The sequence below is a fragment of the Dendropsophus ebraccatus genome, chromosome 11 (genome assembly GCF_027789765.1).
Source record: "Dendropsophus ebraccatus isolate aDenEbr1 chromosome 11, aDenEbr1.pat, whole genome shotgun sequence".
NCBI classification, from domain to species: domain Eukaryota; kingdom Metazoa; phylum Chordata; class Amphibia; order Anura; family Hylidae; genus Dendropsophus; species Dendropsophus ebraccatus.
The window spans coordinates 82569987-82595299 of NC_091464.1; the positions used below are offsets into that span (position 1 = coordinate 82569987).

At 45.2% G+C, this 25313-nt stretch overlaps 1 protein-coding gene across 2 annotated transcripts; it reads left to right on the top strand.

The window, feature by feature from the left end:
* Nucleotides 1-6477: 6477 nt before the first annotated feature.
* On the top strand, nucleotides 6478-25093 carry LOC138767688 (uncharacterized). Of its 2 annotated transcripts, none has more exons than XM_069945362.1 (4): nucleotides 6478-6823; nucleotides 18399-18503; nucleotides 22211-22280; nucleotides 24614-25093. In XM_069945362.1, exons 1-4 carry the CDS (start codon nucleotides 6521-6523, stop codon nucleotides 24898-24900), a joined length of 765 nt encoding a protein of 254 aa, XP_069801463.1. In that variant the 5' UTR covers nucleotides 6478-6520; the 3' UTR covers nucleotides 24901-25093. The 2 variants fall into 2 exon arrangements, with proteins under 2 accessions (XP_069801463.1, XP_069801464.1); XM_069945363.1 differs by lacking the exon at nucleotides 24614-25093 and adding an exon at nucleotides 23787-23903.
* The last annotated feature ends 220 nt before the right edge of the window (nucleotides 25094-25313 follow it).

The following is a 25313-nucleotide window of genomic DNA, read 5'->3' on the forward strand; positions in this document are numbered from 1 at the left end:
ACTTACTGTATCCAGGTCCAGTCTCCTGAAGGCTGCTGTATAACAGCTATACTTAACTGTATCCAGGTCCTGTCTCCTGAAGGCAGCTACATAACAGTTATACTTACTGTATCCAGGTCCAGTCTCCTGAAGGCTGCTATACAACAGCTATACTTACCAGAAATCCAGGTCCAGTCTCCTGAAGGCAGCTATATAACAGCTATACTTACCAGATATCCAGGTCCAGTCTCCTGAAGTCTTCTATATAACAGCTATACTTACCAGAAATCCAGGTCCAGTCTCCTGAAGGCAGCTATATAACAGCTATACTTACCAGAAATTCAGGTCCAGTCTCCTGAAGGCAGCTATATAACAGCTTTACTTACCAGATATCCAGGTCCAGTCTCCTGAAGGCTGCTATTTAACAGCTATACTTACCAGAAATCCAGGTCCAGTCTCCTGAAGGCTGCTATTTAACAGCTATACTTACCAGAAATCCAGGTCCAGTCTCCTGAAGGCAGCTATATAACAGCTATACTTACCAGAAATCCAGGTCCAGTCTCCTGAAGGCTGCTATTTAACAGCTTTACTTACCAGAAATCCAGGTCCAGTCTCCTGAAGGCAGCTATATAACAGCTATACTTACCAGAAATCCAGGTCCAGTCTCCTGAAGGCAGATTTTCTGACTTGTGCTTGTTGAAAAAAACAGACTAAACACAGGAATTCCAGCCAGTACAAAGAGTCACGGCTCAATGTGTCCATCAGTCACATGACTGCCTTCTCTCTGTGAGTGCTCAGATGGCCTGGGATACACAGGACCTCCTGTTTTCTGACTTTTTCCTGTTTTTTGGGGGGGAAAAAAGAGTCAGAAAACAGGTTTTTGAAAGTTATAACAACAGTGACACTTTAAATACATTAGCCTCAAGTGCCATCAGATGGTGTTTTTAGCTTCTTGTTACACCCCCAGGTGATTGGGAACTTTCTTGGAGCTTCATGATGATCACAACCCCCTGAGCATGTTCCATGCCCCCTGAGCCTTCTACTCACACTCCCTGAGCCTAGTGTTCTCATTTTGCAATAAAGTTGCCGCCTTTCTGACAATTCAGTAAAATCTACAATCCAAAAATAGTAAAATCCCTATGTCTTGGGAATCAGGAGGCACAGCAAAAAAGTAAACATGCAATCTTGGAATTAGGGTGTTCAATGCTACAAGGGGGTTCATATCCATCCTATCTGACGGCAGCATAAAGTTATTAGCAGGAACCCCAAGTGTGATGCTAGTTTACTTTTTTAGGCTCCTTGGTTATGATAAAATAGGATTACTACTTATTACCATGGAGTACAGAGTGCACATGCTCATTGGTCCACAATATTTATGAGCTGCCACTTCCGCCCATCTACCTGCCAGAGACTGAATATGCACAATATTGACAGAAATCAGCCAATCACTGGCTGGGGGCAGATTGTGAATATTGTCTGTATACTCAGAACATGGCTATTCTGAGGGAAACTCAGAAACATCTCCTGAAATATCTTAGGCCGGGTTAACACAACGTTTTTGCGAAAAACGGATGTTAGAACTGATGAATTTGTGTGCATCTGTTTTGGTTCGTTTTTTTCATTGACTTCCATTATAAAAAGAACGGATCAAAACGCATTCCTTTTTTTTACGTACACAAAAATAATCAGCATAGCGGGGTCTACAGCTCTGTACTCTGACCCAGGAAGTCTTCCTCACCTTCCAAATCATAGCAGATCCACTTCAGGCTGGGGCTCAAATCTCTCCATAGCTCCATAGCTGTAACCCCTCTCTCCCCAGACAGAGACTGCTGCTATACTGTGCCTACATCTGTCCTGCTCATTCCTTCATACTCCCTGCAGTCTCTGTCAGCCCTTGTGTTTCCCATCCTCTCCATTCTTGTTATAATGTGCCTGCACGTACACTCAGCTATTTACACTGCTTCTATAATGTGCCTACATTTACACTCAGCTATACACACACTGCTGCTATAATGTGCCTGCACTTACACTCAGCTACACACACACTGCTGCTATAATGTGCCTGCACTTACACTCAGCTATACATACTGCTGCTATAGTGTGCCTGCACTTACACTCAGCTATACACACTGCTGCTATAATGTGCCTGCACTTACACTCAGCTATACACACACTGCTGCTATAATGTGCCTGCACTTACACTCAGCTACACACACACTGCTGCTATAATGTGCCTGCACTTACACTAAGCTATACACACTGCTGCTATAATGTGCCTGCACTTACACTCAGCTATACACACTGCTGCTATAATGTGCCTGCACTCACACTTACACAGAGGCAATGAGTGCATCCATATAATAACTAAATTTGTACCTTACAATGGAGCCTGTTCTTTATACGTTAGCATAGAAGGCCAAGTGCCAGCTATTTATATTCAGTGTTAAGCAGTGTAAGGTATTTTTAGACTCGTGTGATAGCGCTAATTGAAACAGTTTTAATATATCACATTAGTCTCACCTATCATGTGCCAAACCCTGCTCACCTAGTTACTTCTGTAAAGAAGATGCAGAAAAACCGAGCAACTCATTCGCTGTATTCTTTTTTTTTTTTTTTGCCTATTTTGCCATTTTTTTAAACAGTAATTTATACACTTAAAAAATACTGTGGCAACTATATTGCTATTGTTATGTGTTATCAATACAGCCAAGAAGATCTGGTGTGCACAGACAGTGCTGGCAGCAGAAGACCATTGGTTATTGATACGCAGGAAAAGCAGCCTAGAAGTCTTTCCCCTTGCTGTTGGCGGAGGATATAGTCCGGATTTTATTAGCTTCTGCTACCGTTACAGATTTGCTCATAGAACATAATAGAGTTACATTATCTCCAGTTCCCATTCTGCAATCTGCGTTGCTTACAGTTTAAAAGGATTATAATCTTAAAATGTCTCTAACGTCTTCCTGTCATACAGTGAACGCTAATGCTGATGTTATCGGTGACGGAGAAAACAACTATCCCCTTCTGTATAGTAACAAATCGAGAATAGGGAGCTTCATGTGATCATCGGTTTCTAAGAGATTGTATTAATCTATTCCTCGCTGATGGACAAAGAGGAATTAACCAGTAATTTACCAGCGGATCTAGCACTAGAGCGCACAACATCATCAACAATACATAAATAGACTGTGGATACTATGAAAATGGGACCACTACATCCTATGGGCTAATGCCTTATGGCTAGTGTTGAGCAAATTTGCCAAACTGTTCTCCAAACCCTAAGGGTTCTATTACACAATCAATATTGTATATGAGCTTCGATCTGCAAGATGGGCACTCGTTTACTGAGCCTATTACACGGCTATATATATATATATATATATATATATATATATATATATATATGTATATTGTTAGTGATGTCCGTGCAGCCCTTGCCATAAACTGTTACTGATTATCTCTCCAAGTTCCCGGTTTTCTCCTGTGCTCTGCATGTGTCAGAGCTTCAGAGCGGCCTGTCTGAGCTGACAGGCTGCTCGGCCAATCACTGGCCCGGGACAGGACCGCCACGGCCAGTGATTGGCTGAGCAGTCTGTCAGCTTAGACAGGCCGCTCTGAAGGTGCAGCCGCAGCTCCAGGACACAGGCAGAGCACAGGAGAGAGCAGGAGAACAATGGGAACGTGGAGAGGTAATGTGTAACAGTTTATTCAATCATTAGCCGTCAGCCACGCATCAATATTACACGCATTTGACTCCTGGCGGCTGGAGAAGTTGGATGCTATAGGCTGTATCCATGATTTCCGGCATCTAACTTCTCCAGCCACTGAGACTGTTTTGGACAGTTTATACAACTCTTTTAGAGGTTAAAGGAGAAGTCCAGCGACAGGGAAAACATTTTCAAACAGCAGGGGCAGAGGGGAACATAACAAACTATCCCAACTCTCCTCTCCCCGTGCCTCTCTAGCAATGGATGGCTGCTCCGGGACTCCCACAGGGCTAGGATCTCCAGCAGAGCCAACGTCATGACCCGGCTAATGGACTGGCAAGAATTGAGTAATCGGTCAGCTGATCTCTGACCTTATTACACAGGGGGATATCTGCCTGATTGACAGATGTAGATAGGCACATTTAGGAGCATATACAATTTGCATGGTCAACCACGTTTTTGGTCGGATTAGGGTTACGTCCCACTGATCTGTCATTTTCTAACCTTCCCCACTGCCCCAACCTTAACCCTAAACCTTCTGATTAGCACCAACCCCGAGGGTTAGGGTTGTTGTGTGGGCAGGGGATAGTTAAGTAATATGTTGGTAGTAACCCTAAGCCGACCCCCAACCCTAACCCTAAAACTAAACGTTCGGATTAGGGTCAGGGGTCTGGCAGGGTCTGATTTTGGCTGCTAGGAAGCCCGGAGTGGAGCAGCCAATGAAATCTGTCTGGGGTGGGGCTTGCCTGGAGAGCCGTGTGTGCGCCCCCGGCGAGGTCCCTGTACGCTATGGCATTTAGTCACTACCGTTTCAGTATCAGGAATCTTGTCTTTCCTTCTTATGAATAGCAATTTCCTGAAAGCGTCATCACAATCTCCATGATCTGCTAACATGGCATGGCCGCTGCTTCTGCACCAAAGATGGATTTGTACATTTGCTGATTTAGCCGTAAATGTGATTATCTCTATCACACAGGAAAGCGGTGTGCATTACTGTATGTATAAACTCACCATGACCTGCTGGCAGATGTGTGTATACTATGACATATATAGCACTAACTAACCCTCACGTCTGTTCACTACACCATCTCAAATATCTCCATTATTAAGGAATACAGACACAACCAGTGACACGACATAAAATCCTGACTGTGGGGGTCGTATCAGGAAGCCACAACATGATGATAGCGATAAATCCACTTCCATCTAAGGAGTAAGTATAATAGTCATATAACTATACTTTCCCTAATCTACAGGACCCCCCCCCCCCATCTAGATGTATATCCCACCATGTCAGCTGCTACATAAACCACACAATGCCGCCATATGTTTTATCACTTTGCTTTAAATGACAAATCTGTCGCCATTATGGGGAATTCACTAAACTCTCCTGATTTATTACTGAGCTCTATACAAATCCATAGGTAACTGCCCCCTAGTGGTGGCAGCGGGCAGACAGAATTTTATCATTTAGGCCTCATTCACATTCATTCATGTTTTAGAGCTCCATCACCATGGATACCATGGAATACCTTCAAAAAACATATTCTGATATATGCTGTTTAAAGGATAGTTCAACAAAAGTGTCAGAAATTTGTAATTTACTTCTATTAAAAAAGCTCAAGTCTTCCAGTACTTATCAGCTGCTGTATGTCCTACAGGAAGTGGTGTATTCTCTCCAGTCTGACACAGTGCTCTCTGCTGCCCCTCTGTCCATGTCAGGAACTGTCCAGAGCAGCAGCAAATCCCCATAGAAAACCTCTCCTGCTCTCCAGACTGGAAAGAATACCACTTCCTGCAGGACATACAGCAGATGATAGGAAGTGGATGACTTGAGATTTTTAAATAGAAGTTAAATATCTGGCATCAGTTTTTTTGTGAACTACCCCTTTAATAGAGTGAATGGAGTCTACTAGTGACTGTGGTCTAGATTCAGTCTATCAGTCTATTAAAGTCCATGGTAGCGTTGTGTATACGCAGCTGTATATGTCTGAATAACTTTTTGAAAGTAGTGTGAATAGGCCCTGAAATACAGAAAATTCGGGGCTGTTGCACACTATTTTAACACTGCCATTTCACATTCAGTAACATATGCGCCTCATTGCCATGGCAGCCTGGCGCATGGTGATGATGTCACTGGCCTGAGCGTCAGGTTGCCATGGCAGCAGTCCTAAATCGTTTATGTTGGCTTTGCTTTGGCTGTCCAGGCATGATGGGAATTGTAGTTTTGTGACACTTGAAGGGCCAAAGGTTCCGTATCCTTGGTCTATGTAAACAGGCAATAGTCTCCTGGCCCAATAACAGCAGCCATTCCTGGATGTGACTACGCTTTGTTTGCCTCGCCCTTGGATTTGTATTAGCTTCAGTTATTCTTTTTAGTTTGAATCCTGACCTCTGCTGCTCCCTCTAGATTTGCTGATCTAACCATTCTATTTAAAAAAAATCTTCTATTACTTATCAGCTGCTGTATGTCCTGCAAGATGTGGTATATTTTTTCCACTGTGGAGAGCAGGAGAGGTTTGCTATAGAGGTTTGCTATTGCTCTGGACAGTTCCTGACATGGACAGAGGTGGCAGCAGAGAGCACTGTGTCAGACTGGAAAGAATACACCACTTCTTGCAGAACATACAGCAGGTTGTTGCTGAACAATCCCTTTAATAACTGACATGGGACCTGCCTGTCACTCACCTGACTCTGCAGCGTGCAGTTACCCTCACGTCCTGCAGATGGCAGCAGAGCACCAGTCTAGACTGCCGACCGCCCCAGCCTCCTGGCCGTCTTCCTGTTCCTCTGTTGTCAGTGTGAGGCGGCACTTTGAATGTGCGCACACTTGTGGCATGGCGGCTGCAGTGTCGCCCGAGTTGCAGTGGGACACGCTGGAGCAGCGGAAGCACAAGGCAGAGAACCTGTACTACCAGCTGTACCTGTGGAAGATGCAGCAGCTCCCTGCAGACGTGCACAGGTTCTGTGACCCCGAGCTGTCACTGCCCCGCAGGAAGGAGCTGCTGCACCTGCTCCGGAGCCTGGAGGAAGGAAGCAGCTGCCAGCGCCTGCAGATCCTCTTCTCCTTCTCTGTGCCCAGTGCCCAGGTGCTGGAGCTGCTGTGTGCCCTCAGCCTGCCCCTGGTGTCTGCCGGAGCTGTGAGTGCCCATATACTGTGTGCTGTGCCCATATACTGTGTGCTGTGCCCATATACTGTGTGCTGTGCCCATATACTGCGTGCTGTGCCCATATACTGTGTGCTGTGCCCATATACTGTGTGCTGTGCCCATATACTGTGTGCTGTGCCCATATACTGTGTGCTGTGCCCATATACTGCGTGCTGTGCCCATATACTGCGTGCTGTGCCCATATACTGTGTGCTGTGCCCATATACTGTGCATATACTGTGTGCTGTGCCCATATACTGTGCATATACTGTGTGCTGTGCCCATATACTGTGTGCTGTGCCCATATACTGTGTGCTGTGCCCATATACTGTGTGCTGTGCCCATATACTGCGTGCTGTGCCCATATACTGTGTGCTGTGCCCATATACTGTGCCCATATACTGTGTGCTGTGCCCATATACTGCGTGCTGTGCCCATATACTGTGTGCTGTGCCCATATACTGTGTGCTGTGCCCATATACTGTGTGCTGTGCCCATATACTGCGTGCTGTGCCCATATACTGCGTGCTGTGCCCATATACTGCGTGCTGTGCCCATATACTGCGTGCTGTGCCCATATACTGCGTGCTGTGCCCATATACTGTGTGCTGTGCCCTATACTGCGTGCTGTGCCCTATACTGCGTGCTGTGCCCATATACTGCGTGCTGTGCCATATACTGCGTGCTGTGCCCATATACTGCATGCTGTGCCATATACTGTGCTGTGCCCATATACTGCATGCTGTGCCCATATACTGCGTGCTGTGCCCATATACTGTGTGCTGTGCCCATATACTGTGTGCTGTGCCCATATACTGCGTGCTGTGCCCATATACTGTGTGCTGTGCCCATATACTGTGTGCTGTGCCCATATACTGTGTGCTGTGCCCATATACTGTGTGCTGTGCCCATATACTGTGTGCTGTGCCCATATACTGCGTGCTGTGCCCATATACTGCGTGCTGTGCCCATATACTGTGTGCTGTGCCCATATACTGTGCATATACTGTGTGCTGTGCCCATATACTGTGCATATACTGTGTGCTGTGCCCATATACTGTGTGCTGTGCCCATATACTGTGTGCTGTGCCCATATACTGTGTGCTGTGCCCATATACTGCGTGCTGTGCCCATATACTGTGTGCTGTGCCCATATACTGTGCCCATATACTGTGTGCTGTGCCCATATACTGCGTGCTGTGCCCATATACTGTGTGCTGTGCCCATATACTGTGTGCTGTGCCCATATACTGTGTGCTGTGCCCATATACTGCGTGCTGTGCCCATATACTGCGTGCTGTGCCCATATACTGCGTGCTGTGCTATATGGGCACAGTATATGGGCACAGCACACAGTATATGGGCACAGCACGCAGTATATGGGCACAGCACACAGTATATAGGCACAGCACACAGTATATGGGCACAGCACACAGTATATGCACAGTATATGGGCACAGCACACAGTATATGGGCACAGCACACAGTATATGGGCACAGCACGCAGTATATGGGCACAGCACGCAGTATATGGGCACAGCACGCAGTATATGGGCACAGCATGCAGTATATGGGCACAGCACAGTATATGGCACAGCATGCAGTATATGGGCACAGCACGCAGTATATGGCACAGCACGCAGTATATGGGCACAGCACGCAGTATAGGGCACAGCACGCAGTATAGGGCACAGCACACAGTATATGGGCACAGCACGCAGTATATGGGCACAGCACGCAGTATATGGGCACAGCACGCAGTATTTGCTGTGCCATATACTGTGCTGTGCCCATATACTGCATGCTGTGCCCATATACTGCGTGCTGTGCCCATATACTGCGTGCTGTGCCCATATACTGCGTGCTGTGCCCATATACTGTGTGCTGTGCCCATATACTGTGTGCTGTGCCCATATACTGTGCATATACTGTGTGCTGTGCCCATATACTGTGTGCTGTGCCTATATACTGTGTGCTGTGCCCATATACTGCGTGCTGTGCCCATATACTGTGTGCTGTGCCCATATACTGTGCCCATATACTGTGTGCTGTGCCCATATACTGCGTGCTGTGCCCATATACTGTGTGCTGTGCCCATATACTGCGTGCTGTGCCCATATACTGTGTGCTGTGCCCATATACTGCGTGCTGTGCCCATATACTGCGTGCTGTGCCCATATACTGCGTGCTGTGCCATATACTGTGCTGTGCCCATATAGTGTGTGCTGTGCCCATATACTGCGTGCTGTGCCCATATACTGTGCATATACTGTGCTGTGCCCATATACTATGCGTATACTGTGTCCTGTGCCCATATACTGTGTGCTGTGCCCATATACTGTGCTGTGCCCAAATACTGTGCTTATACTGTATGCCCTCAGCCTGCCCCTGGTGTCTGCCGGAGCTGTGAGTGCCCATATACTGTGTGCTGTGCCCATATACTGTGTGCTGTGCCCATATACTGTGTGCTGTGCCCATATACTGTGTGCTGTGCCCATATACTGTGTGCTGTGCCCATATACTGTGTGCTGTGCCCATATACTGTGTGCTGTGCCCATATACTGCGTGCTGTGCCCATATACTGCGTGCTGTGCCCATATACTGTGTGCTGTGCCCATATACTGTGTGCTGTGCCCATATACTGTGTGCTGTGCGCATATACTGCGTGCTGTGCGCATATACTGCGTGCTGTGCCCATATACTGTGTGCTGTGCCCATATACTGCGTGCTGTGCCCATATACTGCGTGCTGTGCCATATACTGTGCTGTGCCCATATAGTGTGTGCTGTGCCCATATACTGCGTGCTGTGCCCATATACTCTGTGCTGTGCCCATATACTCTGTGCTGTGCCCATATACTGTGTGCTGTGCCCATATACTGTGTGCTGTACCAATATACTGCGTGCTGTGCCCATATACTGCGTGCTGTGCCCATATACTGCTTGCTGTGCCCATATACTGCGTGCTGTGCCCATATACTGTGTGCTGTGCCCATATACTGCGTGCTGTGCCCATATACTGCGTGCTGTGCCCATATACTGCGTGCTGTGCCCATATACTGCGTGCTGTGCCCATATACTGCGTGCTGTGCCCATATACTGCGTGCTGTGCCATATACTGTGTTGTGCCCATATAGTGTGTGCTGTGCCCATATACTGCGTGCTGTGCCCATATACTCTGTGCTGTGCCCATATACTGTGTGCTGTGCCCATATACTGTGTGCTGTGCCCATATACTGTGTGCTGTGCCCATATACTGTGTGCTGTGCCCATATACTGTGTGCTGTGCCAATATACTGTGCTGTGCCCATATACTGTGCATATACTGTGTGCTGTGCCCATATACTCTGTGCTGTGCCCATATACTGTGTGCTGTGCCCATACACTGTGTGCTGTGCCCATATACTGTGTGCTGTGCCCATATACTGTGCTGTGCCCATATAGTGCGTGCTGTGCCGATATACTGTGTGCTGTGCCCATATAGTGCGTGCTGTGCCGATATACTATGTGCTGTGCCCATATACTGTGTGCTGTGCCCATATACTGTGTGCTGTGCCCATATACTGTGTGCTGTGCCCATATACTGTGTGCTGTGCCCATATACTGTGTGCTGTGCCCATATACTGTGCTGTGCCCATATACTGTGTGCTGTGCCCATATACTGTGCATATACTGTGTGCTGTGCCCATATACTGTGTGCTGTGCCCATATACTGTGTGCTGTGCCCATATACTGTGTGCTGTGCCCATATACTGTGTGCTGTGCCCATATACTGTGTGCTGTGCCCATATACTGCGTGCTGTACCAATATACTGCGTGCTGTGCCCATATACTGCGTGCTGTGCCCATATACTGCTTGCTGTGCCCATATACTGCTTGCTGTGCCCATATACTGCGTGCTGTGCCCATATACTGCGTGCTGTGCCCATATACTGCGTGCTGTGCCATATACTGTGCTGTGCCCATATAGTGTGTGCTGTGCCCATATACTGCGTGCTGTGCCCATATACTCTGTGCTGTGCCCATATACTGTGTGCTGTGCCCATATACTGTGTGCTGTGCCCATATACTGTGTGCTGTGCCCATATACTGTGTGCTGTGCCAATATACTGTGCTGTGCCCATATACTGTGCATATACTGTGTGCTGTGCCCATATACTCTGTGCTGTGCCCATATACTGTGTGCTGTGCCCATATACTGTGTGCTGTGCCCATATACTGTGTGCTGTGCCCATATACTGTGCTGTGCCCATATAGTGCGTGCTGTGCCCATATACTGTGTGCTGTGCCGATATACTGTGTGCTGTGCCGATATACTATGTGCTGTGCCCATATACTGTGTGCTGTGCCCATATACTGTGTGCTGTGCCCATATACTGTGCTGTGCCCATATACTGTGTGCTGTGCCCATATACTGTGCATATACTGTGTGCTGTGCCCATATACTGTGTGCTGTGCCCATATACTGCGTGCTGTGCCCATATACTGTGCATATACTGTGTGCTGTGCCCATATACTGTGCATATACTGTGTGCTGTGCCTATATACTGTATGCTGTGCCCATATACTGTATGCTGTGCCCATATACTGTGTGCTGTGCCCATATACTGTGCATATACTGTGCTGTGCCCATATACTATGCGTATACTGTGTCCTGTGCCCATATACTGTGCTGTGCCCAAATACTGTGCTTATACTGTATGCCCTCAGCCTGCCCCTGGTGTCTGCCGGAGCTGTGAGTGCCCATATACTGTGTGCTGTGCCTATATACTGTGTGCTGTGCCCATATACCGTGTGCTGTGCCCATATACCGTGTGCTGTGCCCATATACCGTGTGCTGTGCCCATATACTGTGTGCTGTGCCCATATACTGTGCATATACTGTGTGCTGTGCCCATATACTGCGTGCTGTGCCCATATACTGTGCACATACTGTGTGCTGTGCCAATATACTGTATACTGTGTGCTGTGCCAATATACTGTGTGCTGTGCCAATATACTGTGTGCTGTGCCCATATACTGCGTGCTGTGCCCATATACTGTGCATATACTGCATGCTGTGCCCATATACTGTGCATATACTGTATGCTGTGCCCATATACTGTGCATATACTGCATGCTGTGCCCATATACTGTGCATATACTGTATGCTGTGCCCATATACTGTGCATATACTGTATGCTGTGCCCATATACTGTATGCTGTGCCCATATACTGTGCATATACTGCATGCTGTGCCCATATACTGTGCATATACTGCATGCTGTGCCCATATACTGTGCATATACTGTATGCTGTGCCCATATACTGTGCATATAATGTATGCTGTGCCTATATACTGTGCATATACTGTATGCTGTGCCCATATACTGTATGCTGTGCCCATATACTGTGCATATACTGCGTGCTGTGCCCATATACTGTGCATATACTGTGTGCTATACCCATATACTGTGTGCTGTGCCCATATACTGTGCATTTACTGTGTGCTGTGCCCATATACTGTGTGCTGTGCCCATATACTGTGCATATACTGTGTGCTGTGCCCATATACTGTGTGCTGTGCCCATATACTGCGTGCTGTGCCCATATACTGTGTGCTGTGCCCATATACTGTGCATATACTGTGTCCTGTGCCCAAATACTGTGCTTATACTGTATGCCCTCAGCCTGCCCCTGGTGTCTGCCGGAGCTGTGAGTGCCCATATACTGTGTGCTGTGCCCATATACTGTGTGCTGTGCCTATATACTGTGTGCTGTGCCTATATACTGTGTGCTGTGCCCATATGCCGTGTGCTGTGCCCATTTACCGTGTGCTGTGCCCATTTACCGTGCATATACTGTGTGCTGTGCCCATATACTGTGTGCTGTGCCCATATACTGTGTGCTGTGCCCATATACTGTGCTGTGCCCATATACCGTGCATATACTGTGTGCTGTGCCCATATACTGTGCATATACTGTGTGCTGTGCCCATATACTGTGTGCTGTGCCCATATACTGTGCATATACTGTGTGCTGTGCCCATATACTGTGCATTTACTTTGCGCTGTGCCCATATACTGTGCGCTGTGCCCATATACTGTGTGCTGTGCCCATATACTGTGTGCTGTGCCCATATACTGTGTGCTGTGCCCATATACTGTGTGCTGTGCCCATATACTGTGCATATACTGCATGCTGTGCCCATATACTGTGCATATACTGTATGCTGTGCCCATATACTGTGCATATACTGCGTGCTATGCCCATATACTGTGTGCTGTGCCCATATACTGTGTGCTGTGCCCATATACTGTGTGCTGTGCCCATATACTGTGCATATACTGTGTGCTGTGCCCATATACTGTGCATATACTGTGTGCTGTGCCTATATACTGTATACTGTATGCTGTGCCCATATACTGTGTGCTGTGCCCATATACTGTGTGCTGTGCCCATATACTGTGTGCTGTGCCCATATACTGTGCATATACTGTGTCCTGTGCCCATATACTGTGTGCTGTGCCCATGTACTGTGCTGTGCCCAAATACTGTGCTTATACTGTATGCCCTCAGCCTACCCCTGGTGTCTGCCGGAGCTGTGAGTGCCCATATACTGTGTGCTGTGCCTATATACCGTGTGCTGTGCCCATATACCGTGTGCTGTGCCCATATACCGTGTGCTGTGCCCATATACCGTGTGCTGTGCCCATATACCGTGTGCTGTGCCCATATACTGTGCATTTACTGTGCGCTGTGCCCATATACTGCGTGCTGTGCCCATATAATGTGCATATACTGTGTGCTGTGCCCATATACTGCGTGCTGTGCCCATATACTGTGCATATACTGTGTGCTATGCCCATATACTGTTCTGTGCCCATATACTGTGTGCTGTGCCAGTATACTGTGTGCTGTGCCCATATACTGTGTGCTGTGCCAATATACTGTATACTGTGTGCTGTGCCAATATACTGTGTGCTGTGCCCATATACTGTGCATATACTGCATGCTGTGCCCATATACTGTGCATATACTGTGTGCTGTGCCCATATACTGTGCATATACTGTATGCTGTGCCCATATACTGTGCATATACTGTGTGCTATGCCCATATACTGTTCTGTGCCCATATACTGTGTGCTGTGCCAATATACTGTATACTGTGTGCTGTGCCAATATACTGTGTGCTGTGCCCATATACTGTGTGCTGTGCCCATATACTGTGCATATACTGTGCGCTGTGCCCATATACTGTATACTGTGTGCTGTGCCCATATACTGTGTGCTGTGCCCATATACTGTTCATATACTGTGTGCTGTGCCCATATAATGTGTTCTGTGCCCATATAATGTGTTCTGTGCCCATATACTGTGTGCTGTGCCCATATACTGTGCATATACTGTGTGCTGTGCCCATATACTGTGTGCTGTGCCCATATACTGTGCATATACTGTGCTGTGCCCATATACTGTATACTGTGTGCTGTGCCCATATACTGTGTGCTGTGCCCATATACTGTGTGCTGTGCCCATATACTGTGCATATACTGTGTGCTATGCCCATATACTGTGCTGTGCCCATATACTGTGTGCTGTGCCAATATACTGTATACTGTGTGCTGTGCCCATACACTGTGTGCTGTGCCCATATACTGTTCATATACTGTGTGCTGTGCCCATATACTGTGCATATACTGTGTGGTGTGCCCATATACTGTGCATATACTGTGTGCTGTGCCCATATACTGTGCATATACTGTGTGCTATGCCCATATACTGTGCTGTGCCCATATACTGTGTGCTGTGCCCATATACTGTGTTCTGTGCCCATATACTGTGCATAAACTGTGTGCTGTGCCCATATACTGTGCATATATTGCTTACTGTGCCCATATACTGTATACTGTGTGCTGTGCCCATATACTGTGCATATACTGCATACTGTGCCCATATACTGTATACTGTGTGATGTGCCCATATACTGTGTTCTGTGCCCATATACTGTGCATATACTGTGTGCTGTGCCCATATACTGTGCATATACTGCGTACTGTGCCCATATACTGTATACTGTGTGCTGTGCCCATATACTGTGCATATACTGTGTGCTGTGCCCATATACTGTGCATATACTGTGTGCTGTGCCCATGTACTGTGCCCATATACCTTGTGCTGTGCCCATATACTGTGCATATACTGTGTGCTGTGCCCATATACTGTGCATATACTGTATGCTGTGCTCATATACTGTGCATATACTGTGTGCTATGCCCATATACTATATACTGTGTGCTGTGCCCATATACTGTGCATACTGTGTGCTATGCCCATATACTGTGTGCTGTGCCCATATACTGTGCATATACTGTGCTGTGCCCATATACTGTATGCTGTGCCCATATACTGTGTGCTGTGCCCATATACTGTGCATATACTGTGTGCTATGCCCATATACTGTGTACTGTGCCTATATACTGTGTGCTGTGCCCATATACTGTGCATATACTGTGTGCTGTGCCCATATACTGTGTGCTGTGCTCATATACTGTGCATATACTGCGTGCTTTGCCCATATACTGTGTTCTGTGCCCCTATACTGTGCATATACTGTTTGCTTTGCTCATATGCTGTGCCCATATACTGTGTTCTGTGCCCATATACTGTGCATATACTGTATGTTGTGCTCATATACTGTGTGCTATGCCCATATACGGTGCTATGCCTATATACTGTATACTGTGTGCTGTGCCCATATACTGTGTATATACTGTGCATATACTGTGTGCTGTGCCCATATACTGTGCATATACTGCGTGCTGTGCCCATATACTGTGCGCTGTGCCCATATACTGTATATTGTGTGCTGTGCCCATATACTGTATATTGTGTGCTGTGCCCATATACTGCGCATATACTGTGTGCTGTGCCCATATACTGTGTGCTGTGCCCATATTTTGTGTGCTGTGCCAATATACTGTGTGCTGTGCCCATATAGTGTGCATATACTGTGTGCTGTGCCCATATACTGTGCATATACTTTGCCCATATACTGTGTTCTGTGCCCATATACTGTGCTGTGCCCATATACTGCACATATACTGCGTGCTGTGCCCATATACTGTGCATATACTGTGTGCTGTGCCCATATACTGTGTGCTGTGCCCATTTACTGTGTGCTGTGCCCATATACTGTGTGCTGTGCCCATATACTGTGTATATACTGTATGCTGTGCCCATATACTGTGCATATACTATGTGCTGTGCCCATATACTGTGTGCTGTGCCCATATACTGTGCATATACTGTGTGCTGTGCCCATATACTGTGTGCTGTGCCCATATACTGTGCATATACTGTGTGCTTTGCCCATATGCTGTGCATATAATGTGTGCTGTGCCAATATACTGTGTGCTGTGCCCATATACTGTGCATATAGTGTGTGCTGTGCCCATATACTGTGTGCTGTGCCCATATACTGTGTGCCCTCAGCCTGCCCCTGGTGTCTGCCGGAGCTATGAGTGTCCATATACTGCATGCTGTGTAGCTGTACCATATACTGTGCATATACTGCATGCTGTGCCCATATACTGTGTGCTGTGCCCATATACTGTGCGTATAGTGTGTGCTGTGCCCATATACTGTGTGTTGTGCCCATATACTGTGCATATACTGTGTGCTGTGCCCATATACCGTGTGCTGTGCCCATATACTGTGTGCTGTGCCCATATACCGTGTGCCCTTAGCCTGCCCCTGGTGTCTGCCGGAGCTATGAGTGCCCATATACTGCATGCTGTGCAGCTGTGCCCATATACTGCATGCTGTGCAGCTGTGCCCATATGCTGTGCAGCTGTGCCCATTTACTGCATGCTGTGCCTATATACTGCATGCTGTGCAGCTGTGCCCATTTACTGCATGCTGTGCAGCTGTGCCCATTTACTGCATGCTGTGCAGCTGTGCCCATATACTCTGTGCTGTGCCCATATACTCTGTGCTGTGCCCATATACTCTGTGCTGTGCCCATATACTGTGTGCCCTCAGCCTGGCCCTGGTGTCTGCTGTCATGCTTCTTATTCTTACTAATTCCCCCCCCCCCCACCATGAGCAGTTTCCATAGCTTGTGAATAGAGGTTCTTGATCTCTGTCACCTGTATTGGATCCTACACCTATGAACAAGGCTTAAAGGCGCGTTCACACGTGACAGAACGTGGATTTACATGAAGTCACATTTATATGAATGGGACAGCCGCAGAAATATCACCAACATATTTGTGTGAATGTTCCCGAAGCATCACTGTCATTTTACATAACATCCAGTATCACCGAGAGACGTGTCAGAAGTTGTGATAGGTGGCATCAGAGCTGAGACCCCCAACAATTGGTAAAATGAAGGGGCTTTGCTCCTGCCAGCTCTCCATCTGCAGCCTCTTCATTATACAATTCAGCCGGTGTCTAGGACCATGACCCTATATTATCTCTCACCAGGGCCCCATTTCTTATGCCATCCAAACATAACTTTTGATATGTTGCTGCCCATGGTGAGACTAACAATTCCTTCCATACTTATTATCTATTCAGTCTCCTTCCCCCAGTTCTCAGCTGCTGCTTTCTGTTGAAGATACAAAAATCTGTGTGTGAGCCTTTCTCCCTGTCTCCCCCTCCTCCCCCTCCCTTCTTAGACAGCTGATGTAAACAAGTCCCTGGCTGGCTTTATCTGCAACATTGTAGGTGCTTTGTAATGATGGGAGGGTTAATCACAGTGTGTTTATCAGCAACTTGACCTCAAAATAACCCTCCCAACATTACAAAGAAGCTACAATGTTGCAGATAAAGCCAGCCAGGCACTTGTTTACATCAGCCGTCTCAGAAAGGAGGGTACGTTCACACTGAGCAAAATCGGCGGAATTCCACTGCGGAACTCTCAGCCGCGGAATTTCGTCTACCTCGGTGACAAACAGTGTCTCTATGGGAGCCCTCCCATAGACACACTATTTGACACTGAGGCAGGCGGGATTTCTTGCCTGAGAGTTCCACTGCGGAATTCCGCTGATTTTTCTCAGTGTGAACAGGCCCTAAAGCAGTGTGTTTTTAACATGCATTTACTCTCCTCTCCTGTTCCAGTGCCGGGGGCCCTGGTTCCTCCGTTTCCTTCCCCTGATGGTGTGCTCTCCCTGCTCTGTTGATGACCTTCTGAGACCAAAACAACTTTAATGATTGGCTGCAAAACCTCATCAGCAGAGCAGGGAGAGTCTGTTATCAGGGGAAGTAAACAGCAGGACCAGGGCGAGGTGAGTACACTTACTCTTTTACAATCCTAGCAGGCAGTAGTTAGGTTTTCGGAATACCCCTTTAAAGGGAACCTGTTATCACATTGATGCTGCCCAAATTACAAGAAGGTCCTCATTGTTATCCCCAACTCCATAATGAGTTAAGACCCTCACAACATGCCACTGACCTCTATGTGGGTGTTTTTGTTTGCCGGACCTCAGTCTTATGATCTGAACAGTATGTCTACGTGTATGATGGGTGTGTGGCCTCTCTGCTGTATACTGCTCTCTCCTGATTCCTCTGTTGTCTTGGTCCAGGGCACAGGATACTGGGAGTTCTTACTGCGCTCTCGTGGGCTGGATGTAGTGGCTTTTGACCAGAACACCATTTTTCCTCCAGAGATGCGTTACACCGAGGTCATGGTAAGAGCGGCGTAGTGGAAGTGAAGCATCGCACCATGTATGTTCATGTCTCCCTATTTTATAATACATTGTGTTGTGTTCTTTTTTTTTATTATTATTTTTGTGGTATCACATCAGGGGGGGTAACTAAAAATGACTGGGACCCATAGCAAACTTTTGATTGCCCGCCCCAGCTACACACACAAATTGTACAAACCATACACATAGAAATAGGCACACTACATACAGTAGATATACACATATCAAATAGGCACACTACATACACACATGCACATATACATACACACAGGCACAATACATACACACACACACACACACACACACACGTACACCTGCATGTTATATAGGGAAGCTCCAGGGTTCTTCATGTTGGTTAGTGACTCCCCTTCCCCTCCAGCAGCAGCTGTCAGTTTGCAGCTTCTCCCCCTCCTCTGATCATCAGAGGGGAGCAGGAAGCAGCATGGGCTCATAGGGAGGAGGTGGAAGAGGGGGTCGTGTGTCTTTACACCTTCCTGCCTGTCATAATCACTGTGGGAGATTTATCAAACATGGTGTAAAGGGAATCAGATTCATTCCTCACAGACTTTTTGGAAAATGAAAGGTGGAATCTGATTGGTTGCTAGGGGCAACTGAGCCAGTCTCACTTTACACCATGTTTGATACTCTATATAGTAAGCTGGTGGTTAAACAGCTTATTGTATAGAGGCTGTGACTGAGATGAAAGGCAGGAGTATACTAAGTGTCCAGGCCCACTGCAGCAGCCGGAAGCGTCCACTGCAGCAGCCGGAAGCAATCGAGTGCCTATCTCATTGATCTATGCTGTATAAATATACAGCATAGATCTCAATGAGAGATCAGTGTGCTTATACTAGAAGTCCCCCAGGGGGAATAACCCTAACCCCAGGGGGGAATAACCCTAACCCCAGGGGGGAATAACCCTAACCCCAGGGGGAACAACCCTAACCCCAGAGGGGAATAACCCTAACCCCAGGGGGGGAATAACCCTAACCCCAGGGGGGGAATAACCCTAACCCCAGGGGGGGAATAACCCTAACCCCAGGGGGGCTTCTAGTATAAGTGTAAAAGAAAAAAAAAAGTGTTGTTGTTACTATAAAAAAAACCCCTCCCCTAATAAAAGTTCGAATTACCCCCCTTTTCCCATGTTATAAACAAACATCGCCACGTGCATAATCGCCCCAATTATTAATTTATCACATTCCTGATCTCGCACGGTAAACGGCGTAAGCGCCCAAAAATCACAAAGTGCAAAATTGAGCATTTTTGGTCGCATCAAATCGAGAAAAATTGTAATAAAAAGCGATCAAAAGGTCGCATATCCGCAATCAAGGTACCGATAGAAAGTAAACATCATGGCGCCAAAAATTACACCTCACACAGCCCCATAGACCAAGGTATAAAAGCGCTATAAGGCTGGGTTCACACTACGTATATTTCAGTCAGTATTGTGGTCCTCATATTGCAACCAAAACCAGGAGTGGATTAAAAACATAGAAAGGCTCTGTTCACATAATGTTGAAATTGAGTGGATGGCCGCCATTTAATGGCAAATATTTGCTGTTATTTTAAAACAACGGCTGTTATATTGAAATAATGGCCGTTATTTACTGTTATATGGCGGCCATCCACTCAATTTCACCGTTGTGTGAACAGATCCTTTCTGTGTTTTCAATCCACTCCTGGTTTTGGTTGCAATATGAGGACCACAATACTGACTGAAATATACGTAGTGTGAACCCAGCCTAAGCTTGGGAATGGAGAGATTTTAAGACATATATAACAAGTAAGTTTTACCCCAGGGCGAATGGCGTAAAAAAAATACCCTCTAAATAAAGTAAATGCGTTTTTTTTGTGTTTTTTTTTTTCAATTTCACCACACATTGAATTTTTTGCTGGTTTTGCAGTATACTTTATGAAAAAATTCAGCCTGTAATTGCAAAGTACAATTAGTGGCGCAAAAAATAAGGGCTCATGTGGGTTTTCTAGGTGAAAAAATGCAAGTGCTATGGCCTTATATACACAAGGAGGAAAAAAACGCAAATATTGAAATTGGCCTGGTCCTCCAAGGGTTAAAAATAAAATAAAATTAAAAACTCAGACAGGGGCAACAAAGCTATGTTTCTGAATGCTTTTTTTCATATCTATCTAGCCATGCTGTCAGCTCAGAAGGTGGTCAGGGGGTCACAGATTCACTTTAAAGGGATATTCCACTCAAACATATCTTTTCATATGTTGCTGCCCATGGTGAGACTAACTATTTATTCTATACTTATGTATTTAGTCTTGTTCCCCCAGCCCTCAGCTGCTGCTTTCTGCTGAAGACACAAAAATCTGTGCGTGTGAGCCTTTTTCTCTGTCTCCTCCTCCTCACCCCTCCTTTCCGACGCAGCTGAAGTAAAAAAGTCCCTGGCAGGCTTTATCTGCAACATTGTAGCTTCTTTGTAATGTCGGGAGGATTAATCACATTGAGTTCACTGCATTACAAAGAAGCTACAATGTTGCAGATAAAGCCAGTCAGGGACTCTTTTACATCAGCCGTCTATTTCGCACATAGCTTAAATCGGTGAACAACTGTTTACACGGAACGATCAGCTAATTTTTTGCGAACGACCAACGACGATTTGAGAAATGTTCAAAGATCAAAATGAACGATTTCTCGCTCGTCGCTTGATCGTTCGCTGCGTTTACACGTACGATTATCGTTTGAATTCGATCGTTATCGTGCAGATTTGCACGATAATCGTTCCGTGTAAACACAGCATTACACAGAACGATGTTCGTTACTATGATTGTTTACTCCTGATCCCAGCAAAACAATGAACAATGTGCAATTAGGGTCCATTTACACTGAAAGATTATCTGACAGATTATCTGCCAAAGATTTGAAGCCAAAGCAGGGAATGGATTTGAAAAGAGGAGAAATCTCAGGCTTTCCTTAATGACCTGATCTCTGTTTATAGTCTGTTTCTGGCTTTGGCTTCAAATCTTTGGTAGATAATCTGTCAGATAATCTTTCTGTGTGAATGGACCCTAATGGTGCGTTTACGCAGGCAGATTTATCTGACGGATTTTGGAAGCCAAAACCAGGAATGGATTAGAAAAGAGGAGAAATCTCAGTCTTTCCTTTATGACCCATTCTCTGTTTATGGTCTGTTCCTGGCTTTGGCTTTAAAAGTCTGTCAGATAAATCTGCCTGTGTAAACGCACCATTACATTGAACAATTAGTGAACAAATGCGGAACTTGAGCGAACGAATGTTAAATTATAGCGAACAATTAGCGAAAATTTTAGGTTTAGATCTAAATCAACGGCATACGATTTTTCGATTGTTGCCTGCAATTACACAGAACGATTATCGTTTAAATATGAACGATTTGGCGATTTTTCGCACAATAATCATCCCATGTAATAGGGCCCTTATAATAAGTGTTCAACAATCATAAGAAAAATAAGCGCTTCTCCCTTATTATTGTAATAATCACAGGGTCTGAATGTCACTTCAAAAGCTTTGTTAAATAACAGGAACACTTTAACAAAAACCATGTTGCTTGCTATTACAGCAGGATTACATTTACAGTAACATTACATGTATTACTACATCATAAACTAAATGAGCACACAGTATATGTATTGTATTTATTACACTGGTGTCAGGGGCAACATCTAAATATTAACCTTGTTATATCCAGACAGGAGGCCCTGAGCTGCTAGAGAACTACCCTGATAGAGCCTTGTTTCTTGCCTGGCCTGATGCTGATGGTAAGAACTTTTTTGTTTTGTTTTGCTATGCTTAATAGTTTTTCTACTATGACTTCTCCTTAACCGCCTACAGTAATCATTTTTTATTACCTTTGTATGCTTTTTCCTGTTAAAGGGGTACTCCGGCGAAAATCTTTTTCTTTTAAATCCACTGGTTTCAGAAAGTTATATAGATTTGTAATTTACTTCTATTAAAAAAATCTCAAGTCTTCCAGTACTTATCAACTGCTGTATGTCCTGCAGGAAATTGTGTATTCATAGCAGTCTGACACTGTGCTCTCTGCTGACACCTCTGTCCATGTCAGGAACTGTCCAGCGCAGCAGCAAACCCCTATAGAAAACCTCTCCTCCTCTGGACAGTTCCTGACATGGACAGAGGTGGCAGCAGAGAGCACTATGTTAAACTGTAAAGAAGACACCACTTCCTGCAGGGCATACAGCAGCTTATAGGTACTGGAAGACTGGAGATTTTTAAAAAGAAGTAAATTACAAGTCTATATAAGTTTCTGAAACCAGTTCATTTGAAAGAAAAAGATTTTCGCTGGAGTACCACTTTAAAGACAGTATTTACCTCTTCTATAAACTTTATGAAAACTGCCATGATTGTGATACACACATTACTAATGCCCTGTACATCAGCTCTATGGCTTTATGTATGCCCTTTTAGAAAAACTAGTATGTGTTTCTACAAGCTGGATGATGTGATTTGTAGGCTAATATTCAAAAATGTGCTATGGAGGATTAGTAGCCATTTCGTATCTAGCCACTAGAGGTCAGTATGTGCATTTGTAATATATTTCTATAGAGTACTTCCACCTGCTCCCTATGAAAGTAAAGGCTGTTGGTATAGAAGTAAGTAGTATCATCTCTGAAATAAGCTTTATTATCCTATTACATATAATGTCATGTAATAACAAAGGGGATCTGGTCTTGGTAAACTATTAGTCCATTATAGTCCATTAGTTTTTTTTTTTTTAATTTTTAAATTGTAATGAGACCATTTTCTTTCCTGTAAAATATGCTGCAAAACTATAAAAAAATTACTTGGGAGGTGAAATGGAAAAAACCCCAAAAAACTACTTTTCAAATTTTTGGTGGGTGGGTTTAGCTGAAAACAATAGACAATTTATGGAACTTTTATTAAATTTTTTAGAAGGAAGGATCTGAAATTTTTTTTAAATTAATTTTTGGCACCATAATCTGTAGTTTTATTTGCATATATGCGACTTTTCTATTACTATTTATTTAATTCTCATTAGCTTTCAAGGGTTTTTGTGCTTTTGTGCTTGTGTTTACCCGGCAAGATCAGGAGTGTGATAATTTCACTGTTTGCAATTCCGCACGCCGTGATACCAAATTTTATATATATATATATATATATATATATATATATTTATTTATTTATTTTTTAGATTTTTTTTTATTTTATTTATTTGGTAAATAGGAAAAGGGGATGATTTAAACTTTTATTTATTTAATTTTACACACTGCACTCGATTTCTACAGGTTGTTGAAGACCGCTTGTAGCAATCGCTGATCCTGGAAGGCCTTACAGAATCCTCAGGCTGCAGTGAGAATGGAGCAGCACCCCGAGATCTTGAAATGCCAGTTGAACACTTTATTAGTTTAGTCCTTACTTGTATACAGTTTATTGTGGGGAATCTGGAACTAAATTCTGTATGGAGCATCTTTTGTCTGATGGCTCCACAATGGATGCATTCCCAAATGTAAAAAAAAAGCCCTCTCCCTGTGCCCCCATTGAGTGGCATGAAGGCATTTCTCTGTCTATAATGGCTGCCTCCGGTAATGGCGGAAAAAAGCAGCTGGGAATAAAGAAATACAGTACCAGTGTTCAGTGTCTTTAATTCTGCTGACTGTATCCAGACAGCAGCATTACATGGCGCTTACCCCTCTAATCCTTAGCATTCAGCTGTTACCGCCAGAAGATACAGCTAGCTGGACATTTCTATTGAATGACATGGTCTGGAAGACTCTGCCCAACCTCAGAATACGTGGACAGGCCGCATGTACTAGATCTTGTTGTCATGAGACCGTCCCTTCTTAAAGGGCAACTCCAGTAAATTTTTATATCAACTGGTGGCAGAAAGTACCAGAGATTTGTAATTTGCTTCTAATAAAAAAAACTCCAGTCTTCCTGTACCTATCAGCTGCTGTATGTCATAGACATAGACATGTAGAACACACAGCAGCTGATAAGCACTGGAAAACTTGAGATCATCGTAGCTTAAGAAGCTTTATTAAAAGGAAAGTAGTTGTGTAATAGAGGTATACTATACACCCTCTGACCTGTGTGTTACTGCCGTCTTTTACAGAGTCTTCCCACTTCTCTCTGGATTGTCTGGCTTATTTCAGGGGTCACACGCTTTTCCATGTGGGGGAACTCCTTGGTGAAACCTTGTCATCTAACCCCTGGGGTCAGTCCACCTCCCGTGCCTTCCAGCTCTCCCTGGCTGAGGACTTCTGCTGTGTGAAGAGGATCCGGTTGCCCAGCTGGCCAGGACAAGTGGACTCCTTTAGTGTATGGAAGCGGAAGAATCCCCAGTTTGTGCTGTGTGATGGGGCTCATTTCCAGTATGCGGAGACTGATCTGAAGATATAACCTCTTCATTGTACATAACTGATATACTACACAACTTCCGTGGTAATGTGACGCAGACAGTCTCTTGTGTTGTGCCGTCTGATCGCTGTCACAGTGGATCCATATGTCTTCCGCCGTAACTGAACGAAGCGCTGTTGAGAAATTAGCAACTGAAAAATCAAGACAATGTTAAAGAGTGACTGTCATATTTTTTTTTTTTGCAGAAATCAATAGTAAAGGCGATTTTAAGAAACTTTGTAATTGGGTTTATTAGCCAAATATGCCATTATCTGCATTTCCCCAGGTACCCCCCCTCTTTTCAATCCACTGCAAAAAATCAGGAAGTTGTGACTTGTTGCATCAGACGTACCCAGTCTGTTCTATAGAGAGGAGAGGGGGGAGGAGGAAGGAGGGAGTTAGCCGACAGCAGAAAG